Raw genomic sequence first — 20,724 nt, forward strand, 5'->3', positions numbered from 1 at the left:
TAATATTTATTATTCAATTTTCAGAGTTACTGGACCTCCAGCCTTTACCCATCACAGCTTTAGGACATCCCAAATATGAAGCTCTCTACAAATTTACTCATTTCAACCCAGTTCAGACTCAGATATTCTATACATTATATCACACTGATAGTAATGTACTACTTGGAGCTCCCACTGGTTCTGGAAAGACAGTTGCAGCAGAATTAGCCATCTTCAGAATTTTCAATAACTATCCCACTACAAAGGTTCGCAATAATTTTTTTTTTCCTCTGAGAAATATTTGTAATCTGGTTTTCATAAGGACTAAATGAGATTGTGCATTTAATGAAAAATTCTAAAGTGAAAAAACCCTGCTTAAAATGAAGGATGGGGGAATGCTTTCTATTTATAAAAATTATATGACTGATGGAATTTGTCACTGTTTTACAATATTTCTATATTCCATAACATCAAACTGTTCTCTGGGTAGTTCACAGATAAATATGAACATGAAATAGAAAGATAGGCATGAAAACCAAACAGCTAAAATGTGTTAAGGAAAAAAAATACTGCGAAAAAAATACAAATATATTAAAACTAGGCATTCTAGAAAATAAAAGGTTTATCTGGTATCAGAAAAGCAGTTTTTATACTTTAATTTCACTTGGATTTAATTGCTTTGAAGAATAAAACAAAATTTTGAACATTATCAGTGGTAGTTTAATATCAATAACAGTGAAGCTTTAAATACTGTACAGGCCCTGAAATCTATATACTGTATTATAGTGATTTTGTATACCTTAATCTGCTTCTCTTGACTTGTTTTGTAGGCAGTATATATTGCGCCCCTTAAGGCACTGGTGCGGGAAAGAATTGAAGACTGGAAAATTAGGATTGAAGAAAAGCTTGGTAAAAAGTAAGTTTTTAAAAAGAATTTAAGAGATGGAAAGGTTTCTTTCCTTGATACCTGCTTGCTGCAGTCTTGAGAACTTTCAGCTAATACATAAATATTGATGTGTGTAGAATTGGTATATTTATGAATATTCCTTACCATAATACCACATGAAATCTGAAAACTCTTCTCTTAAGAATATATTTATGTACAGATAGCAAGCTCTGGGGACTTTTTAAATATTTCTTTCTTAATATATCTATGTATACGAGTCCAGCTTAATAAAAGTTCCCTGTGTTATTGATTTAGCCTCAGTTTATAATCTGGACATGAAACAGTTCAAAATATTTCTAGACATTTTGCAGTTTGCAGTCGCTTTGAAAAAATATTTCTATGCATCATGACTTGGATAGAAAATTAGGCAAACCTTTCTCTCCTAGAGAATGGATTTTCTTTAACCTCTGTGTTGCCATCTTTCCCTCCTAATTACCGCCTAGGACTTGCCTGTGAAAGGAATTACATTAATTAGGATGGCAACACACTCCTTTTTTTGTTGGGGGGGGTGGAATATGTATAAGAAATAAACACAATATTAGGAATGTTGTGGTGTCATCCTTATGTTCAGAGAAAATACTGTTATTCCTGTTAGTCCTTAATATTCAGGACTAAATCACTACAAATAAAAATAAAAGTGTGTGTTCTAATACTTCACAATGACCACGTGACTCCTTTTACAGGGTTGTAGAGTTGACAGGCGATGTAACTCCTGACATGAGATCCATTGCCCAAGCTGATCTTATTGTTACTACACCAGAGAAATGGGATGGAGTCAGCCGAAGCTGGCAGAATAGAAGTTATGTCCAAAAGGTTTCTGTCCTCATCATAGATGAGATTCATCTGCTAGGTAGGAATTGCTTTAATCTTTACCATTGTTGGAACTGAAATGTGTTGGCCGCACCTATCTGTATCTTATATCTATATCTCCTTTATATGTTTTCCTAGGGGATGAGAGAGGGCCTGTCCTAGAGGTTATTGTGTCTCGGACTAATTTCATCTCGTCTCACACAGAGAAGCCTGTCAGAGTAGTTGGTCTGTCAACAGCATTAGCCAATGCCAAGGATCTAGCTGATTGGCTAAATATTAATCAAGTACGTAAATGATGCTTACTGTTGAAGTTCTGAGCATTATCTTTAAAATATTTACAATTTTAAGCATGGGGGGGAAAAATAATCTTATTTATCTCTTTAGATGGGGCTATTCAACTTTAGGCCATCTGTGCGTCCAGTTCCATTGGAAGTTCACATACAAGGTTTCCCAGGCCAGCATTACTGTCCTCGCATGGCTAGCATGAACAAACCAGCCTTTCAGGGTATGCAACCTTAGCTATTTCTTTCACCTCACACTATGGGCAGACCCATTTATAATACATGTTTCTTGTCTTTTATTTCTATCTTTAAAGAATATCTTTTTAACAGCATGGCTTATGTGTGGGCCCTATACATTTAGAGAGCTAGCAGCACAGAGTGCAACTGAAATATATTTCAGACAGAATAATTACTGTTAACATTTGACACGGTGAAAATATTTTCCTATTAGTGTGTTGAGATTTACAACATGTAAATCATTCTCAGTATTAATTCACTAGGAGATTCGCTCCTAATGGAATCTTTACGAAAAATGTAAACAGAAATTGGACATCAAGTTAAGCTTGCATAATTCTAATTTCACAGCATAGCCATAAACTTCAGAAATGTAAGTGTATCCAGAGATGTCTTCGTTTTCAACTTTTTATTCTTACACTGGAAAGAATAAATTTAAGAACCACCTTCATATTTTATTAAAGCATGTACTGTATAGGTTCCATAAAGAATATTTATTATATCAATTAAAAAGAAGTCCCCAAATAAATTTTGGATTGTGAACTGCTGTTGATTGTAAGGAGACAGTTGTGAGGTGGCTTTTTAGCTGATCTAATTAGCCTTATGACAGAAGCGAAGTATTGATTGGAGACTAGAGACCAATCTTGGCAGTTCAGATTATTTACACCTCAAAGAAGAGCATTGTAGAAAAACACTAATGAACTATAAATCTGTCCAGAGCTGTTCAGCCACACCTGTTCCTGAATGAACAAAAATGCATTATCTGTCAAGCTTTCTATCAGAAAACAGATGTATTGATTTCTATATGAAGAAGAGGCAGTGTCAGCATTGTCATTTGTTATATGTATACATGTGCACATGCCTATGCTTCTACCTGTATATTGTCATTTGTTTTAAAATTAGATTGTCAAGTATCATTCAAACCTTCCAAGAAGTAATAGTTATTTTTACATTCAGTAATATTTTTTATTTTAAATACTCTGTGTGTGTGTGTGTGTGTGTGTGTGTGTGTGTGTGTGTGTATGATTATACCTGAAGGAATGCTATTAATACTTCTGTTAATACTTTTATATTCTGATCAAATTACTGTAGCCGTATAATTTAGGGAACGTTTTTGTTTCCATATGTTTGATGGAATATAGATATGTATATGTCAACAGCTGCCATTATAAATTTTATTTCTCAACCCATAAAATTGCGCTAAAAGCTGGAGCTTTTCATTTTGTGCATTTTATAAAATGCCATTTTGACTTCTTTCCTCTTTTGCTGTATTAACTGTTAAACCCCCATTTTCCCTCCATTCCAAGAAAGTTGATTTTGCTATAAATTTAGATTTTTGAAATAATTTAGAAGAAAAGTATAATTAATTTATAATTCACAACAATCATTGACACTCCGAGAAGAAGCTGCTGAAGGAGATACTAGAATGAGAAACTGCATTCCATTATATGATTTTTCTTTTGTGTTTTAACAGCCATTAGAAGTCATTCTCCAGCCAAGCCAGTTCTTATCTTTGTATCATCCAGACGACAAACTAGACTTACAGCTTTGGAGCTCATTGCATTTTTGGCAACTGAAGATGATCCAAAACAATGGCTGAATATGGATGAAAGAGAGGTAAATTTGATATTACTTGAATTAAGTGAATTATATTTGAAAATTATATTTAAAAATTAGAATTTGGTGACTTTGATCGTATTTTTGTCTTACTTTTCTGTACCACTTTTATGACATAAAATTGGCACACGCAATATTTTTGATGCATTAGTTGAGAATGGGCTTCAGGGTTTCATGTTCCTTTAATCATTCCTTGACCTCTTCTTTCAAAACACAAGTTCCCATAACTTCATGTTTCATCATTACCAAAGGAGAGTTTATTTCTATAAAAGGAGTTGTAACCAGAGTTATGAGAATGCTATTGCTTTTCAAGAGCAAAAAGCTGGAAAGATGTGTGCTGTCTTGATTCCTTAGGCATTATCCCATAGTATTGCATATATGTCTGCATGCATGCTTGAAATAAACTGTGACTTATGTGGTTCACGTTGTCAGATATATCATATTTTCTATCTATGTTTTTAAAACTGATAGATAGATAGATAGATAGATAGATAGATAGATAGATAGATAGGGATAGGGATAGGGATAGGGATATAGATAGATATAGATATAGATATAGATATAGATATAGATATAGATATAGATATAGATACACACACATACATATATATATATATATTTCTCTGGTATATACAGAGCATACCAAAGGTCAGGTCCCACAAATAATTTATTATATCAGTTATATTAAATGTTTGAATGGGTTGCCATTTTCTTATAAACTCAAACTTGTTTGTTTGATATATAAATTTTGAACATTGTTAAGTACAGCAACATTTTTTTCTGATGTTCGCAAATTCTGACCTAATAAGAGAATCTTTAGATCGTTTGTTGGCCTCTGAGATCTATCTTGGTACATCCTGTATATTAAAATAAAAATGCACACATACTTTCTTATTTATGGATATAACCAATAAAAAAAAGCTTGTTGTGCAGCTTTTTATTAAGCAAATAGTAATAGAGATCAGTGCAGTGGTGTGTTGCTACCGGTTTGCCCCAGTTCGGGCAAACCGGTAGCAGCAGTGGCGGGAGGCTCCACCCACCCATCTGGACGTCATCAAATACGATATGCGCATGCGCATGCATGAGCAAATCAGTAGCAAAGGTAAGAGAAACCCACCCCTGGATCAGTGGCCTCTTTTTGTTTTTGCCAGCTATGCCACTGCTGTGCATGTTATAGCAGTTTGTTTCAGACAGGATATCAATTTCAGATGTCTTTTTACAGATTTCTGAGGGAAGTAGTGTAAGAGGGAGGATTAGGCTTTGGCTTCCACTAAGTATAGCCATCCTTTCTTAACATCCTTTCTTCTGTGGTGTAAGATTTTTTTCTACAAGCAAAGTTTGGGGGTGCTATCTTCTCTTTTTAAAATAAATGTGAAAGCTGCATAAAATACATACTCAGCATAGACTGAGAGTAAAGCAGTTGTCCCGCTCAGCTGAGTTTTGAGATCCCTTGAAAGTAATTTATAAATACATTTTCATTATTCTATTTTTACCACAAGAAAGTTTAAGAGGCACATGGCTGGACATTTTGTTTGTAGTGCCAAAACAACTCTAATATTGAACATATTGGCTTCAGGGAACAGAGACTTGAAGGGCTATTGCTATTCCATCTGAAGCAGTAAAAATGTCACAGAGTAGTCCTGGATAAAATAAAGCAACAAAAATGTACATTGGGCATAATAGCACAAGGGGAAAAAATTTCAGGTTTAGTCTGAAGGATGCAATAATGATTGCAATATTTTCTAAACTAAAGAATTTGCTTAATAAAAATTCTATTGCCTATAGGAGTATATAAAAGTTGAATACATGAAATTTGTATCTATTTGTCTAAGATTGTTGTGCTGTGTTATAGTTTGGAATTTCCACTGCTTTTATAGAAGAAGAAAATTTAGTAATCTTAAAAAAAAATTACAACATATTTAACACTGTAAACATGTGAAGGATCTTAAGATTATAGTACAGCTATTCAGTTAAATAGTCACAATATTTTGAACCTGTGATGTTTGGTAATACTTAAAACACTTCATCCAAATCCAGGAATGTAATTGAAAAGCCAATTGCACCTATTGAAGAAATTGATGAATATCTGTGTGATTTCTGAACAGGAAGCTACATGTAGAACTGAGACTGTTGCAGTGGGTGCAGATATGTTTTCTTTACGGCATTAAAAACAAGGAAACAAAATATGTCCACCTGTAATTTTGCTGAATTTGGAACTGAATTACTGTCAAGCATGTGATTCTATTTTTGCTACTTATACCAGTAACTAATATCAGTGTGATTTTCACAATTGCATAATCAGATTATGTGTGATTTTGGGGTGTTGTGTGTTTCACCTTTTCACATAATACGTGTGGATTTTTCTTGAACTTGTTTAAGCAGCAAGAATCACACAGACATACACATATACATATATACAAAACAAGAACGGCAATAAAACTCCAGCTTGATGTCCTTCATACCAGGTCAGCACAGCCCACAACAAAGAATGATGGAAGTTGTAAACTGGAGGTCATATCCTGCCCGCCTGTTTGTAAAGTGTTAACACTGAGTTAGAATGTGTTAATGTTATTTCTTAAATTATATTTCTTTATTGCTGGTATATTTACCTCCTTTTTACCCTAGAATGAAGAGTAAGTTGCATAAGTTGTTGTTGACCTTCCCTAGATAGTTTGTGTTCCTGGGAAACAGATTAGGTGGAAAAGATATAACTGCCTGAAAATTAGTGTGTAATTTAGATTCAGTTCTAACGCTATGCCCAGTATTAAGTCACAACACTTAGAGTGATGCATATCAGCATTTTTGTCCATAAATAATGTGAAAGAAGGATGTGGAGAATCTGTCTTTGCATTTTCAACACCATTTTCTTTTGCAGTTTTGAATGATGTCAGTTTTTTTTTTTTTAAAAAAAAAAAACAAAGTACCTTAGCACAGGGGCATTTTAACATTGCACAACATCTGTGCCAGATGTTAAATGTGTGATTATATTTTGTTTTAAGACTTCTTCACTTTCCTGATTCTTTGTAAAACCCATCTTTCTTTACTGGCCATTTTCAGACCATCGATAAGCATTATGCAGTGGCATATGGTCTGAGTCTGAGGTGCTTTGAAAAGGCTACAGAGTACTAATAATGAGGATTCCCCGAAAATGGGAAAACCAGGACAGCAGATAATGCTTTGAGAAAGTATGGGGTTTTAGCATCTTGAAACAATATATCACACTCAAAGGGACAGAATTGGACTGCACAATCTGTTAGCTCATTCTTGTCCAATCTGGTCTCCTCCTTTCTTTCGGAGCCAGCAGTGTTGTCATCAGCTTGCTGAATTATACCCTGACTGGAATGAATTTCAGACATAGGGTAATGTATCTACTTAAATGGAATTCTGGCTTTTTTTTTTTTTTAACAAAAGCTTTTTAGGTATATTTTTAAAAATATATTCATGTTATATCATTCCTAATTTATATGTGTGTAATAAATAAAAGAAAAAAATCAACTTCCAAGCTTGGCAACGTTTTCCATAACCTTGTCATAAACTTTATTTATTTCTTTACTTCATTTTTGCTATTTTAAGATTATGTAAAAGCATATTACTGTATGCTTTGAAAGGAATCTTAGGCTTAGATTTTAGAGATCACAATAAGATGAATGTGCTTATAATTAAGTCAAGTAACAACAACAGGTGTTTTTTTTTTTAGTATCAACAGTTGATTTATTAGGAAAGATCTATTTTTTTATTTGTGGCATTAATATTACAATCAGCCCTTTTCAATGGATTTAAAAGAAATTTTATTTGTCATGTGAAAATGTAAGTTTTCTTTGAGCTTAGAATAAATTTGGATGTGTTTCAGGCAAATTACCCTTGATCGTAAAAATGATTCATTCTTTCAAAAGAAAACTGCAGTGTATGCATATGGATTTGTAGAAAATGGTATCTTGAGTAAAATAAAAAATGCTTTTATTACTTACTCCTTTACAAAGTTTTACACAAATAGAAGTCTTCTGAGTTCACTGAAATTTAGGATCATAACAAAAAATGTATTTTGTACTTTGAAGAATAGTTGTTAAACAAATGCTACCATAAACAATGGTAGTCCCTTCTAGATTAATTAACTTATTCTTGTGCAGCAGTAACTTTAACACTTTTGCCTCAATTTGTTAAGATAATAAATAATATCTATTTAAAAAAAATAATCACACAGGAATTTTTCACAAGATGTTTTCAGAATCTGCAGTCATAGTATGTGCTCATAGGTGAGCAAGATAGTATTGTAATTTTTGCTGTGTTGCTCTACTGATTTCTGTGAAAATGTAAGAGAACATGTTAGAAATAAGTAAAATCACCCGGTATTAACATGACAAAATGGCAGGATATATGGCAGAACTCCTGATAAAGGTCCTTTGGTTTTATTGTGATAAATACATGGCATTGCAAATATAATCAACAATACCTCAGGTCACAACTCTAGTATAAGACAGTGGGCAGATTTGATCTTGAATGCCATCCCCCAGCCTAGTAACTCTTAAGTGCAGCCCCTCTGAATAAACACCCAGTGGTGTAAATCAGAGCCTATGGGGTGGGAATGTTTTATAATGAAGCTTTGCTAACAAAATGTACAGTTAATATTACAAAATCTGTGATCCAGTATGAATAGGAAAGAAGCTGATGTGAAACACTCACATTATGGTCCGTATTTAAAGGAGTAAGTGAGCAAACGCAGTGTCTGTATTTGAATTATTTAGTATTATTTGTTCTAAGGAGAAACCAGATGCTTCAGTCACAGAACAGAACCTAGAGAAATCTTATCTTGTTTTTGTTCTTCAATATTTGTTTCTGACTCAAAGTATTATTTGAAAAAATAGGATTGTGTAGTAAATTCCCTGTCTAATTCACTGTACTTCTCAGTTCATTTGGATTACAGTAGCATCTTTTTTTTCCCTGCGAGAGGACTCATCTAGAGTTTTCTTAATGCCATATAAATGTATTAGTAGCAAGACTACAACAGATAGTGTCCACATTGCAATCATTATCAAAATGCGACATTTGCATTTTATTGCTTTCTGTCGGTTTTCTTTTTCAAATTAGTCTAAATGTAAATAGATTATAAAACTGATCTTTGGAGTGTCTTGTATTCGTGTAATTATTTTCCTTCATTAGCCAATTGGGGGTTGGGGGGAACAGTTCCTTCATTATTGATAGATGTACAGTAATATTGACGCTGTAAACAAATCTATCTGCTACTATGCTGCAATAAGATAAATTGTTCCATTTAACATTTTAAAGAAAGTAATAATTCTTTCCTGTCTAAAGGTTTCTGGTATTGTCCTTGTATTTTTATCGTTCTGTGTAAAAGCTTAAGAAAAATCCTTACACACTGCATGAGACAGTGTTTCTGAGGTTTGCCAACTTTTCAGAAGCAGTTGAGTGGGTGTGTGGAAGATAGCTTTCAAAAAGGAATTCTAAAGTTTTACTTATATTTGTCATATGTTTATGCCTTTGCTGCTTGGCCTATAATTATTTATTATCTGAAAAATGTTTTGACTTAAATTGGATGTTGTTTTGTGTGGCTGGCTTGATCTATAACACTTATTTTGTGCCAAACCCTATTACTTTAGTGGTTTGTTAATCCTAAATAAACCTGTTTGTGAAGAGTCTGACTATTTCTGTTCTGCCATGCTGAACTCCACTTATCCCTTATTTGGAACTAAGTTATACCAGCATCACATTTGCTATTCCTATAGCTTGTCCTTATCCTGTTTCTGTTTCTTCTGTTCCCAGTAATGCCAGTCCTCTGATTTTTCTATAAGAGAATAGGCAACAAAGCCTAGCAAATTATACCCACATTCAGGTGGTTGCTGAAGAAGAGTAAAACACTACTTTTAACACCAGATGTTATTGAGTTCAATGTAAGCCTGTCCCACTTACAGGCTGAGGATGATATGAAGATACCACTATAGGTGGACCATAGAAAATAAATGTTGCCATGACAGATTTATGCCAAGGTTAATTTTAAGGGGCAAAAAGGCTTTTAAATAATTTAGCAGCAGAACTGTTTTTTTCCTTTATTTATAAAATATTGTGAGTAATACTATGTTTCGAAAACCCTTTTTAATTAACATTCCTGCTATTGATGAAAATGTTCTGAAAGATTCTCAAGTAAATCTGTCTTATACCGTTAAACTTATGTATTACAGATGAATGTCATCATTTCAACAGTACGAGAGTCTAATCTTAAACTGACCCTGGCGTTTGGAATAGGCATCCACCATGCTGGCCTTCACGAACGGGACAGAAAAACTGTGGAAGAGCTATTTGTGAATTGTAAAATCCAAGTATGTTTACTATATGCATAATAGCATACAGGTAGTCCTTGCTTACTGACCATTTGTACAGCAACCATTCAAAGTTGTGATGGTGCTGAACAACTGGTCCTCAAAATTCCATTTTTCTCACTACCCCTGCAATCACAAGATCACAAGTCCGGTACTTGGCAACCTGCTCATACTTATGACAGTTGTGGTGCTTCACAGTCATGTGAGCTCCATTTCCAACATTTCCCCATTGGCTTCCCACAAACAAAGTCAACAAGGAAGGTTGCAGATTGTTCTGGTAAATCATCCCGGACTCCCTGCCCTCGTGTGATATCACATTCTCCTGCCCCCAGCCTCCCTGCACTTGTGCCAATCTGCAGCCTCCTTCCCCCTGGCCTCCCTGTTCTTGGGCCAACCCTTTCCGGCCTCACTCTGCTTGTGTTGTGACCCGGGGCAAGACACAGAGGCAACATAGCTGATAGTTCAAATCGCCCCTTTATTGCTCCAACTTTCCCCAAAACACTCCCACATTATTGCAAGTTCCAGAGCTAAGTGATCACACAACCCACACACACACACCTCCATCAGCCTCTGGCTGCAAGTAGTCCTGCAAAATGCTGTGAGCACAACAGCTGCAAAGTAAGAAATCCAGCAGGGCAAGGGAATAAGTCAGTGAGTCCAGGAATCAAAGGAACAAGTCAATGGTTTCAGGAAGCAAAAGAACAAGACAATTAATCCAGGAAGCTAGAAATAAAGCAAGAAGTCTAGGAAACTCCAAACATCAGCAATGGCACCCAAAACTCCATGAATTCAGCATTTGTTCATGAGAAACGCCCCTCCCCACAGCACCTTAAATCTCAATCCCAGATGTGCTTTGTGAAGAGACGCGGGGTGCTCTCCTCCCAAGTCATCAAGTTGGCCTGCGCTGTTCCCACCTCCTCTCCACTCTCTGTGCTCCGGGATCAGGTGGGGGGGGGTCTTGCTCATCACCTGAGCTCCTTCATTCCTCATTTCCACTGCCTGCCCTCTGTTGGTCGACCTGGCCCCATTCCTCCCTGCTAGCAAGCCGTCATTCCTGAGGGGCCCTGGCCTGCCTCCTCCCCATGTTCCTCTGAAGCCAACGAAGCCGCCCTCTAAGTCTCCCTTGGCTCCAGCTCCCACTCATCTTCCTCTACAGATTCAGGCCCCGATGGGGACATAACAGCTTGCATGGCACTGTGCCCTGCTTTTTCTGGCATCCCTATGTTCATGCAGCACCATACCCTGCTTTCACCAGCCGCCACATGGCCTCCTTTCCCTGTTTCCTTGGCCTCTCTATGTTTGCACAGCACCACAACCATCTTTCCCTGGCTATTCTGCTTCTCTGCACTGGTGTAGCACCACACCCTACTTCCCCTGGCCTCTCTGTGCTTGTGCATAGCATGTATCGCGCCTCCCAGATCCTCCCCACCCACACTGCCCACTCCTTGCCTGGAACTTCCACCACTTCACTGTCAATGACCCACATATCTTGGGGTGACATCAGCAAAAGGGACTGCTAGGATATTTGTCATTAAGCAACTTTACAATCGCATCACTTAACAACACAATCTCAATTGCTGTTGCAACCCAAGGATTATCTGTATGAGAAACACTTTATTAACTTTGAAAACATAAGTTTTGTTTACACTTTTTGAGAGAAAAAAAAAAAGTTTACACAGTTACATCTTTTTTCTTTTTAGGTTCTTATTGCTACAAGTACATTAGCCTGGGGCGTCAATTTTCCAGCACATTTAGTAATTGTTAAAGGAACAGAATTTTATGATGGGAAAACCAGGCGTTATGTGGATTATCCAATTACAGGTAGAGTCACAAATTGAAAAGGACTATTTTACTCTACGAAAGATTAATCCTTATTCCTGAAAATGAAAGAGAATTAAGCTAAATTACATATGCCACATGATTTATTCAGATTTTTCATAATAACAAGATTTTTTTAATTTTTTATAGGTTTAAAGAAAATCAGAGAATTTACAAAAATGTATTATCTATCTTCACTTCTCACCCACTAAACAATATAATGGGTTTGATTTAAAAGTTAAAAATAATACTTTCAATAGAAAGTAAGAAATATCATTAGAGCTGAAAATAGGTAACTTTATCCGTATCAGTTACAAAGAGAAAATAAGGTGAAATAGATATGTAAGTTATATAGCTGATATGGTACAGAAGCTACAATCAGAATAATTCATTTATGTAAATAAGCACCCAAAGGATACACAGTTTAAAAGTTCTCAAATCATGCCTGGGATTTTATGTTCATTTCCTTGTTCTATTATTTATCAGAGATGTGAGATTATAATGGCTATTTTTCTATGGCATTTGGAATCTTGGAGACAATATTTCCGGTCCCCATTATTTCTTGCCTTTTATGAAACCAAATTTCACACTTTGGATTTGGGATGATATTGTTGGATCTTTCATGTAAGCACTTGAAGCTTATTTTAACTTTCTTTTTATAAACTGGAAATAACTGGAAATAACTTTTTAATGTTTTTTTAATGGTTAAAGGTTTACATTTTATCTGCCATGAATAACATTTCCAAGCAGAATACAACATTTAAAAAAGGATTATTGTATAAGCAAAATAAATGCATGTCTCTTAGGTAATAGTTCTGTGTTTAAAAATACCACTTGATGTTTCTGGAAATCTACTTTAAAATAAAAAGTGTGTGTATGAGAGAGAGAGAGAGAGAGAGAGAGAGAGAGAGAGAGAGAGAGAGAGAGATACTATATAGAGAGAATCTATCCTATGTTATTACTGTTTCACTTTCATAGATGTTCTTCAGATGATGGGACGTGCTGGTCGACCTCAGTTTGATGATCAAGGGAAAGCAGTGATTCTGGTTCATGACATCAAGAAAGACTTTTACAAAAAATTCCTTTATGAGCCTTTTCCAGTAGAATCAAGGTAAAAGAGGCACATATATTATCTTGATATGAAGATATTATATTCCATTCATAATTATATTTTCTATACCTGTATACTGAACATTGACCAAAATTCATAAAACTTTCTGGATCTTTTTTCTCCCTCCAGATGGCTTTCTTTCATAGATCTTGAGCTTAAATGATCAAACAGTGTTACCAAATAAGTCTATGTCAAGTTTTAATTATATGTCTCCAATGTGGGGTATATGTATGTATGTATTTTTCTAATGTGTAGATAAATCATTATATCTGTAGTAAAATCTAGGTTTATTCCAGTGGTGAAATTCAAATTTTTTTAGTACCAGTTCTGTGGGTGTGGCTTGGTGGGCATGGTGTAGCTTGGTGGGTGTGGCTTGGTAGGTGTGCCAGGGGAAGGATACTGCAAAATCTCCATTCCCACCCCACTCTATGGGAAGGATACTGCAAAATCTCCATTCCCACTCCACTCCAGGGAAGGATACTGCAAAATCCCATTCCCACCCCACTCTGGGACCAGCCAGAGGTGGCATTTGCCGGTTCTCCGAACTTCTCAAAATTTCCACTACCGGTTCTCCAGAACCTGCTGGATTTCACCCCTGGTTTATTCTCTTTCTTTGTGTGTTCATGCATAAATATATCAGGTCCTGGTTTAGAAAGTCTTAATGGGTAGATGGTTGTCAGAGTGGATATCACAAGAACTAAAATAGTAAAATAGTAATATTATTTACAACCAACAGTGTTCTTTTAAAGTATCTGTATTTGATGGCTCAGCAGTTTTACAATGGGAATTAATTCTGTGTTTTTCTATTCATGTCTTCCAAATAAGAAAATAAAAAGAGTAACAATCTTCCTTCAAAATAATTTTGCATTTATGTACTCAATAGTACTAGAATAGCAGATCCCTAGTGTAGAAATTTAAAATACCTAGTAGGTTGACTAATATCTGTAATCAGATTGAACTGTAGCCAGGTATTAAAACTGCTTATCTGCTAAATGAAATTTTGTGGGGTTTTATAGCAACATTTCAAATTAATATAAATTATCTCAAGAAAGTTGGTATATTATTTATTTGTTTATTTTTGTTCAGTTTACTAGAAATTCTGTCTCATCATTTAAAGGCTGAAACTGCAGCGGAAAATATAACTGGTACACTATTTGCTTGTTTTTGTTCAGTTTACTAGAAGTTTTGTCTGATCACTTAAATGCTGAAATTGCAGCTGGAACTATAACTTCAAAGCAAGATGCAATGGATTATATCACCTGGACCTACTTTTTCCGCCGTCTTATTATGAATCCCAGGTAAGCTATTACATTCTTCATCCCCATCTGAAGTGCCAAATGAAAGACAAGAGTTTATGCTATTTATTTATTTATTTATTTCAATTTTTGTGCAAAATACATTGTTCTTCCTATGAACTGTACTGTTCTGGGGACAGTTTTGCAGTTTCTAGATACAGATCCTCCAAACCAAAACCAGTTCATAGTATCGTATTATGGAAACTAGCTTGTTTTGCAGCTGGTCTACAGCTCCAGAACCTTCAATCACTTCCAGTTCAGAGGATTTACTTCTAGAAACCATTGAATTATGTTGGCAATGGCATGCCCTGAAAGAGTAACAAAAAATTCCAGGATTTTGCAACACATTTCTCATCAATCATCTATACCAGGAATCTCCAAATTTGGCAACTTTAAGACCCATGGACTTCAATTTCCAGAATTCTCTCAGCCATCATGGAGGAATTCTGGGAATTGAAGTCCACAAGTCTTAAAATTGCCAAATTTAGAGACTCCTGTTATAGATGATTGATGAAGTGCCGTGAAATCTTAAGTTAAGAAATAATGTTGTTATGTATTTTCAGGTGAAATTCTATAGATGGTTAGAAAGAAAGGGCATTATTGGCTAACCCCACCAATTACAGATCAATCCCACACACTTTAATCAAAATTGCAATGTTGCTTATCAAGCTTTTAACTGGTGAGGAGGCAAACCATTTCTTAAGTTTTAATTATTACAGTATAATTTCTATTTAGGTTCTTTAAAGATATATTCAAAATTCAGAAACAATTAATTTTCTCATCAGCTTTTCAAACTTGTATTGATTTCCTTGCCCCCCCCCCAAAAAAAAATAGCACACAGGACTATTATTGATTGGGCAAAAGGGGAATCATGCTGCTTTTTTAAAATTTCTCTAATTCCTGACCATGTTTCATTACTAATTCTGTATTTTCATTAAGCACTAAATAATTCCATGTTTTGGAAAGCACTGAGTTTAAATTTCAGAATGAGTAATAGTAATGATATGACAAGTTTTAAACAGCAGCTTCTAATGTTCAATCAGTATGACATTCATTATGATATTCCAGTTTAAATATTTTGAGAATTGCAGTGCGGAATGAGAGTTAAGTACTCAGCCATATCAGCCACAATGTTGGGGAAGCAGCTATCTGAAAAACCAGAACAACTGTATTACTGGTACAGATAGCTTGATCTGTAAAACAAATGTGTTTCAAGATATTCAGTGCTATGAGAAGAGAATAGTAGTTGTAATCTACTATTACAGTAGTCTGTAATCCCTGACTAGCCCTTTTCTAAGACTAGGAGGTGTCAGATTCCTGAAATATTCAACCTTCTCCACATGTATAATTCACAATTTGTATCCATTAAAAAAAAATCTATAAATGCATCCATAGGCCACCAAATATTTCCTACCCCTGTATAACAAATATGAGATTTGGCCCTCCAAAAATAATTTAATACAGTATGAACTTGAGCATTCTCTGATAGTCACTTTTTACTTTTCTGATTTTTAACCAATAATTAAAATCATGTTTGTTTGCAGAAAAAATATTAAACACTAATACTAAATACTAAGAAACCATTACAATACAATATTTGCTAGGGAAAAAAAGTACTCCTGACTCCATGACAAAGCACATAACATTGATTTGCTATCAGTTTATGTTGTCTTGATTTCAACAGAATATAATCTCTGGAATGATATTTTTTCATTAAATAGTCAGTTCCACTTTAGTACTTTTTACTTTTGCATATAGGACTTAATTCTCAGAACAAAGGCAAGGATAGTGTGTCTTTTGTTACAGAATTGCCAATCTGTTGCTTAAAATCCCTAGGGCTGTGCACACTTTTCAAGTGATTCAGAAGAAGTAACACAGCACCTCTTTGATGTTTATTTTAAAAAATTGACTTCTTTCAACCTTCTGCACAAGCCTAGTTTAAGGAATCTATTTGGTAGAATTAATATGATATTTAAAGCAGAACGTTTGCACAGGAACCTGGAACGGGGCTGGGCAACTCTACTGAAGAGAGTTGCTGCTTTTGTGTAATGTCCAAACATTTTTTCTCCTGAATTATTATCAAACTATGCACAAGCCTATCATTCTTCAGAATTGTTTGAAGGTGCAATTTATAACCCACAGGAATTGAGCATAATGGCTTCTACTCTTTCTGAATTGGCAGCATCATTCTAATGAGTAGAAGCCAATTATGTGTTTTGTTAAATAGAAACAGTGCCCCAAACCTTTGGAACAGATTTTGAGGATGTATATCAAGCCTCAAGAGAAAGAAAAACAATGCCTGTTGAGCAGATGGATGTCTACCTATTGAATTTAAATTATGTCACACAATTTACTTTCTAAAAAGACTTTATATGGGGAGGGGAATTCAATGTTCAGTCTTTCCGGAAAGCTGTTCCTAGATGATATTCGTCCATTGCTTCACTTTTTTTATATCTTGATTCAGACTTTCCAGAGATCTATTCCATCCTCTTATCCATTTAATATAGTATTTTCCAGTCTGAATCTCCTCCAGCTGGGTGGGCTACAGTTTCCTCAATTCCTCAGTTAGTGTGACCATTAAGTAGTAAAGATTTGTGTCCGTGTGTGTATGTGTGCACGCGCACACATGCATATTTACATGCGCAAATATGCATATTTACATGCACACTCATATGCATATACAGTACATACATACTGGTCTGCTTATGTTGTACAAGCTTCTATGTCTGTTTTTTCAAAATTTATTTTGTTTAATTAACAAAACTGCTCGCTTCAATATAAAGCCTTCCCAATTATAATTATAATTAGCATTGTATAGGACCCAGAATATAAAGTCTACATATGACTCTTTCTTAGCAGTTGCAAAGACCCCATCAGGGCTGTAAAAATATATAAATAGTGATTTCATCAGGCAAAGCAGTCCATAAGTCAGTTTAGGCATGCTTCAGAGTAATAATTCTCACACTATTGCTTTGCTGTCCAGCTTTTCCTGGCATACTAACCAGTTAGTTACTTTCATTCTCTGCTATCTTATCATACTATATTAAGGACCTAAATGAATTTGACATAAATGGTAAAATGCTTGTTAGAGTGAATATTCCATGCACATCCTGCTATGTTCATATGTAGTCACCCTGTGTGCAAGCTGATTTTCACATAGTTTTAAATGTCACCAATTGCTAAAACCTAAGTTGCAAATTGGTCAAGTAGTAACAAATGAGCTAAGACACTAGAAAGTGTGTTCATGACAGAGTGAATAGATAGACTTCAAGGACTTCATCCATTACCTCCATCCTAATTATGAAAGGGAAGAGCTAGAAGGGACACAGATTCCATAATGTGTTTTAAATATTCTCTCTCCCAGCTCTTCTTTAACAGTTAAGCCCTAGATAAATAGCTGTCCTCTAGAATTAAACAATCATATGTGTTAATAATTGGAATGATAAGCGTTCAGTCTTCATTGTTCTCAGTCATTTGGATCTGGCACAGTAATACAGTAGCAAATGCCATTAATTTTAGTAGAACTCAATTCCTTTATAAATGTACTTAAGATCACAGTATTGTCAACACTTCCCTTTTTGCTAATGCTTCTTAATATTTGTTTTAAAAAATAAAATTTCTGTCAAGTTATAAGAAAAACAAAGAAACTATACACTTTTTTTAATATGCTCCATTATCGGAACATGCCATAACTTACCCATCCCCCTTTCTTTCTCTTAAGTATCTTTTTGACTGGAGCATAATACCCTCTGCGTTTATGGAGTCACACACCAGTGTAGGAGAAGAAACCAGAGTAGAAGTCCTCATATATCTTTGGATGTAAAGAAAAGAATCTTGTTTGGCAATCAAAACTCCTCTCTAATTTCTTTGGTTTAGGAAAGATGTAAAAAAATGAAGTTGCACCTTTCATAAGGCATCAAATTCATTTGCAAACATTGAGAGTCACAATTAAATACTAAACTTAATGTCAGAAAGATGTTTTAATCTTTTGGTTATTTATCCTTTCTATTTATTGCTCCTGGGGTTCAGCTAGAGGTTATATGCTAGAAACAGAAAACCTCTCCTTTTAAAAAGATAACCAAGCTAAAGTCCAATAAAAGTTTCCACTGGAATGAGAGAATATTTTTTTACATATTCCTTTCCCACTTCTGCCTAACATCTCTTATGGCTATTTGGATGGTCTCTCAACTCTTCAGAGCCTCTTTGAGTGCAGCATAAGGAGCTGTACAGTTGTGCAGCATAATTTGTTGTTTAACTATCATTCTGCAATTATATGAGATATTCTATGAAAGCAAAAATATAATAAGTAAGTTATTTTTACTACAATCTCTGGCAAGAATTCTACAGGTCGAAAAATTGAACAATTTCTACTTCAAATAAAATAAGACAAACAATTTTAAATATAAATCATTTTAGATATAAATCAAGATATATCTAAATCATTGAGGCCTTCAAAGCATGTCTGGTTTTGTAGACAGCCTAACAAATTGTATTGATCAGATAAAAGTAACTCTACAGTTTGGTTCCATTTTTGATTACCAGTCAAAAATGATAATAATGGCCATTCAATGTATTAATGGCAGAAATTCCTTTTCTCTTGCAAATGAAATGGCTCTCCAGGGAAGGCCATTTTCCTACCCATTGAGGCATGTTGAACCACAGCTCTTGGATTAGATACAGAAAAGACATTGATTGGGTCATCTCCCCAGTGTTTCATCTATCAGGGCTATGCATAGAATAGCCCAAGCATCCTATCTCTGGCCTGAGGTTAAACAAATCCTTATCTATAGTATCACCTAAATTGCACAATGTTGAAAATGTTTTAAGTGAATAAAATGGGACACCGTTTGTTAAGATGGCTGTTCATGTTATATTTATATGAGATTTCTACGTTTCAAGAAAATTACAATAATCATGAACTGGGTTCTTGTGAGATTTTTTTTTCTTCACAACATTCTTTGAATAGAAGCAGATATTAAAAACAAAAAATTCTGGAACCTGCTTTCATTATCTGTGTCATTGCCTCTACCATATAATCCGAACATTAAAAACATGGTGTTTTGTAACAAATGACTTACTGGCCTGACAGTTTTAGCAGCACTATTTCAAGGCTGATAAAAAATTTCCCAGGGAGATTGTGGATCACTAAACAGGAAGCTATTGCCACCATCATCCACATTAAACCCAAAACGGTCCTTGTAACTTCATCTACATTTTATGTCTCTGCACGTCTCTGTTTCTCAGCTGATGAAATTCCAGGCTTGTTTATATAAGAAAAAAATAGTTCTTTGTGTGTGTGTGTGAGCATGTGTGAAACGGTTATTTTGAATATTTGCTATTTTAATGGCTTGTTTTTGTTGTCATCTGTTATTTCAGGGCCAGTGAGGAAAAAAAAGGTAGCTGCATTAGTGTTTTGATTATTTAAATCTTACACACTTAGTAAATTTTTATGGTACCTTGGAGTTTGTTGTTGCATTGTTCCCCAATGGGCTACTAATGGAAGTTACCCTGTCTAGTCCATGTGCTAGATGCTGTTAGTATAAAACTGCCTTTGACTTTCACACCTCTCAGGGGACCAGTAATTGTTGTGTTCAAACAGCCTGTAATTGTGATCCCGCTGGCTTTCTCAGTACGCTTCTGGCTATTAGAATCATTAAACAACTCAGCACCTGTTAACAGCATTGTAAATATTCAACCTTGCTTGTGTGCAGGTTGAGCAGAATATAGGAGAAAGCTTACAGAGCCCAGCCTCATAAATTAAAGCTCCTGACAAGTCAATTATTGTAAAACTGGGTTTCACTGAGAAATAAATGAAATGGGGTGCTGACAAAAAAGGAGGGCTGTCTGTTTGCAGCAGAGGGGAAATAATGACTAGATGATTCAATGCAAGGACCATGAAACTGCATTGTTTTTATTCTTTATCCTCAATTAAATAGTTAGATAATACAGTTACCCAGAAAAGGGGGAGTAGTGTAGCTATATAGTGTAGCTTTATGCAGCTTTGAACATATGAACATTTAAAGTGCATAAAAGTGATAATAGTAGCAGTGTCTAATAAAAGGGGGAGATAATCCTTTTAGCTGGATTCCCGTTTGACAGGATAGAAGTTTGTGTTAACTCCGAGTGTTAACTCGGAAATCTAGTGCATGTTTATGCAAAAGTAAGTCCTACTGAATGTAAATGGTATAACTCATAAGTTTATTTAGAGTTACAGCCAAATAATTAAATATAACATTATCTAAGGAAGCCTCTAGTTGCAGAAGTATGCTTTTATTCTTCACCCTCACACTTGCCCAAATCT

The 20,724-nt window shown here is 35.0% G+C and overlaps 1 protein-coding gene across 1 annotated transcript in view; it reads left to right on the forward strand.

Moving 5' to 3' along the window:
* ASCC3 (activating signal cointegrator 1 complex subunit 3) overlaps window positions 1–20,724 on the forward strand; it is a 212,384-nt gene that overhangs the window by 136,046 nt on the left and 55,614 nt on the right. The window contains exons 25-34 of the mRNA XM_070932828.1: window positions 25–245; window positions 810–895; window positions 1,609–1,775; window positions 1,874–2,019; window positions 2,120–2,240; window positions 3,725–3,867; window positions 10,062–10,199; window positions 11,900–12,020; window positions 12,996–13,128; window positions 14,301–14,426. Coding sequence (XP_070788929.1) covers window positions 25–245; window positions 810–895; window positions 1,609–1,775; window positions 1,874–2,019; window positions 2,120–2,240; window positions 3,725–3,867; window positions 10,062–10,199; window positions 11,900–12,020; window positions 12,996–13,128; window positions 14,301–14,426 — 1,402 coding nt within the window. The remainder of the gene's footprint in view (window positions 1–24; window positions 246–809; window positions 896–1,608; window positions 1,776–1,873; window positions 2,020–2,119; window positions 2,241–3,724; window positions 3,868–10,061; window positions 10,200–11,899; window positions 12,021–12,995; window positions 13,129–14,300; window positions 14,427–20,724) is intronic.

This window comes from Pituophis catenifer, unplaced genomic scaffold, assembly GCF_029215685.1.
Source record: "Pituophis catenifer annectens isolate HBS135680 unplaced genomic scaffold, rPitCat1.0.hap2 SCAF_1, whole genome shotgun sequence".
Classification (NCBI taxonomy): domain Eukaryota; kingdom Metazoa; phylum Chordata; class Lepidosauria; order Squamata; family Colubridae; genus Pituophis; species Pituophis catenifer.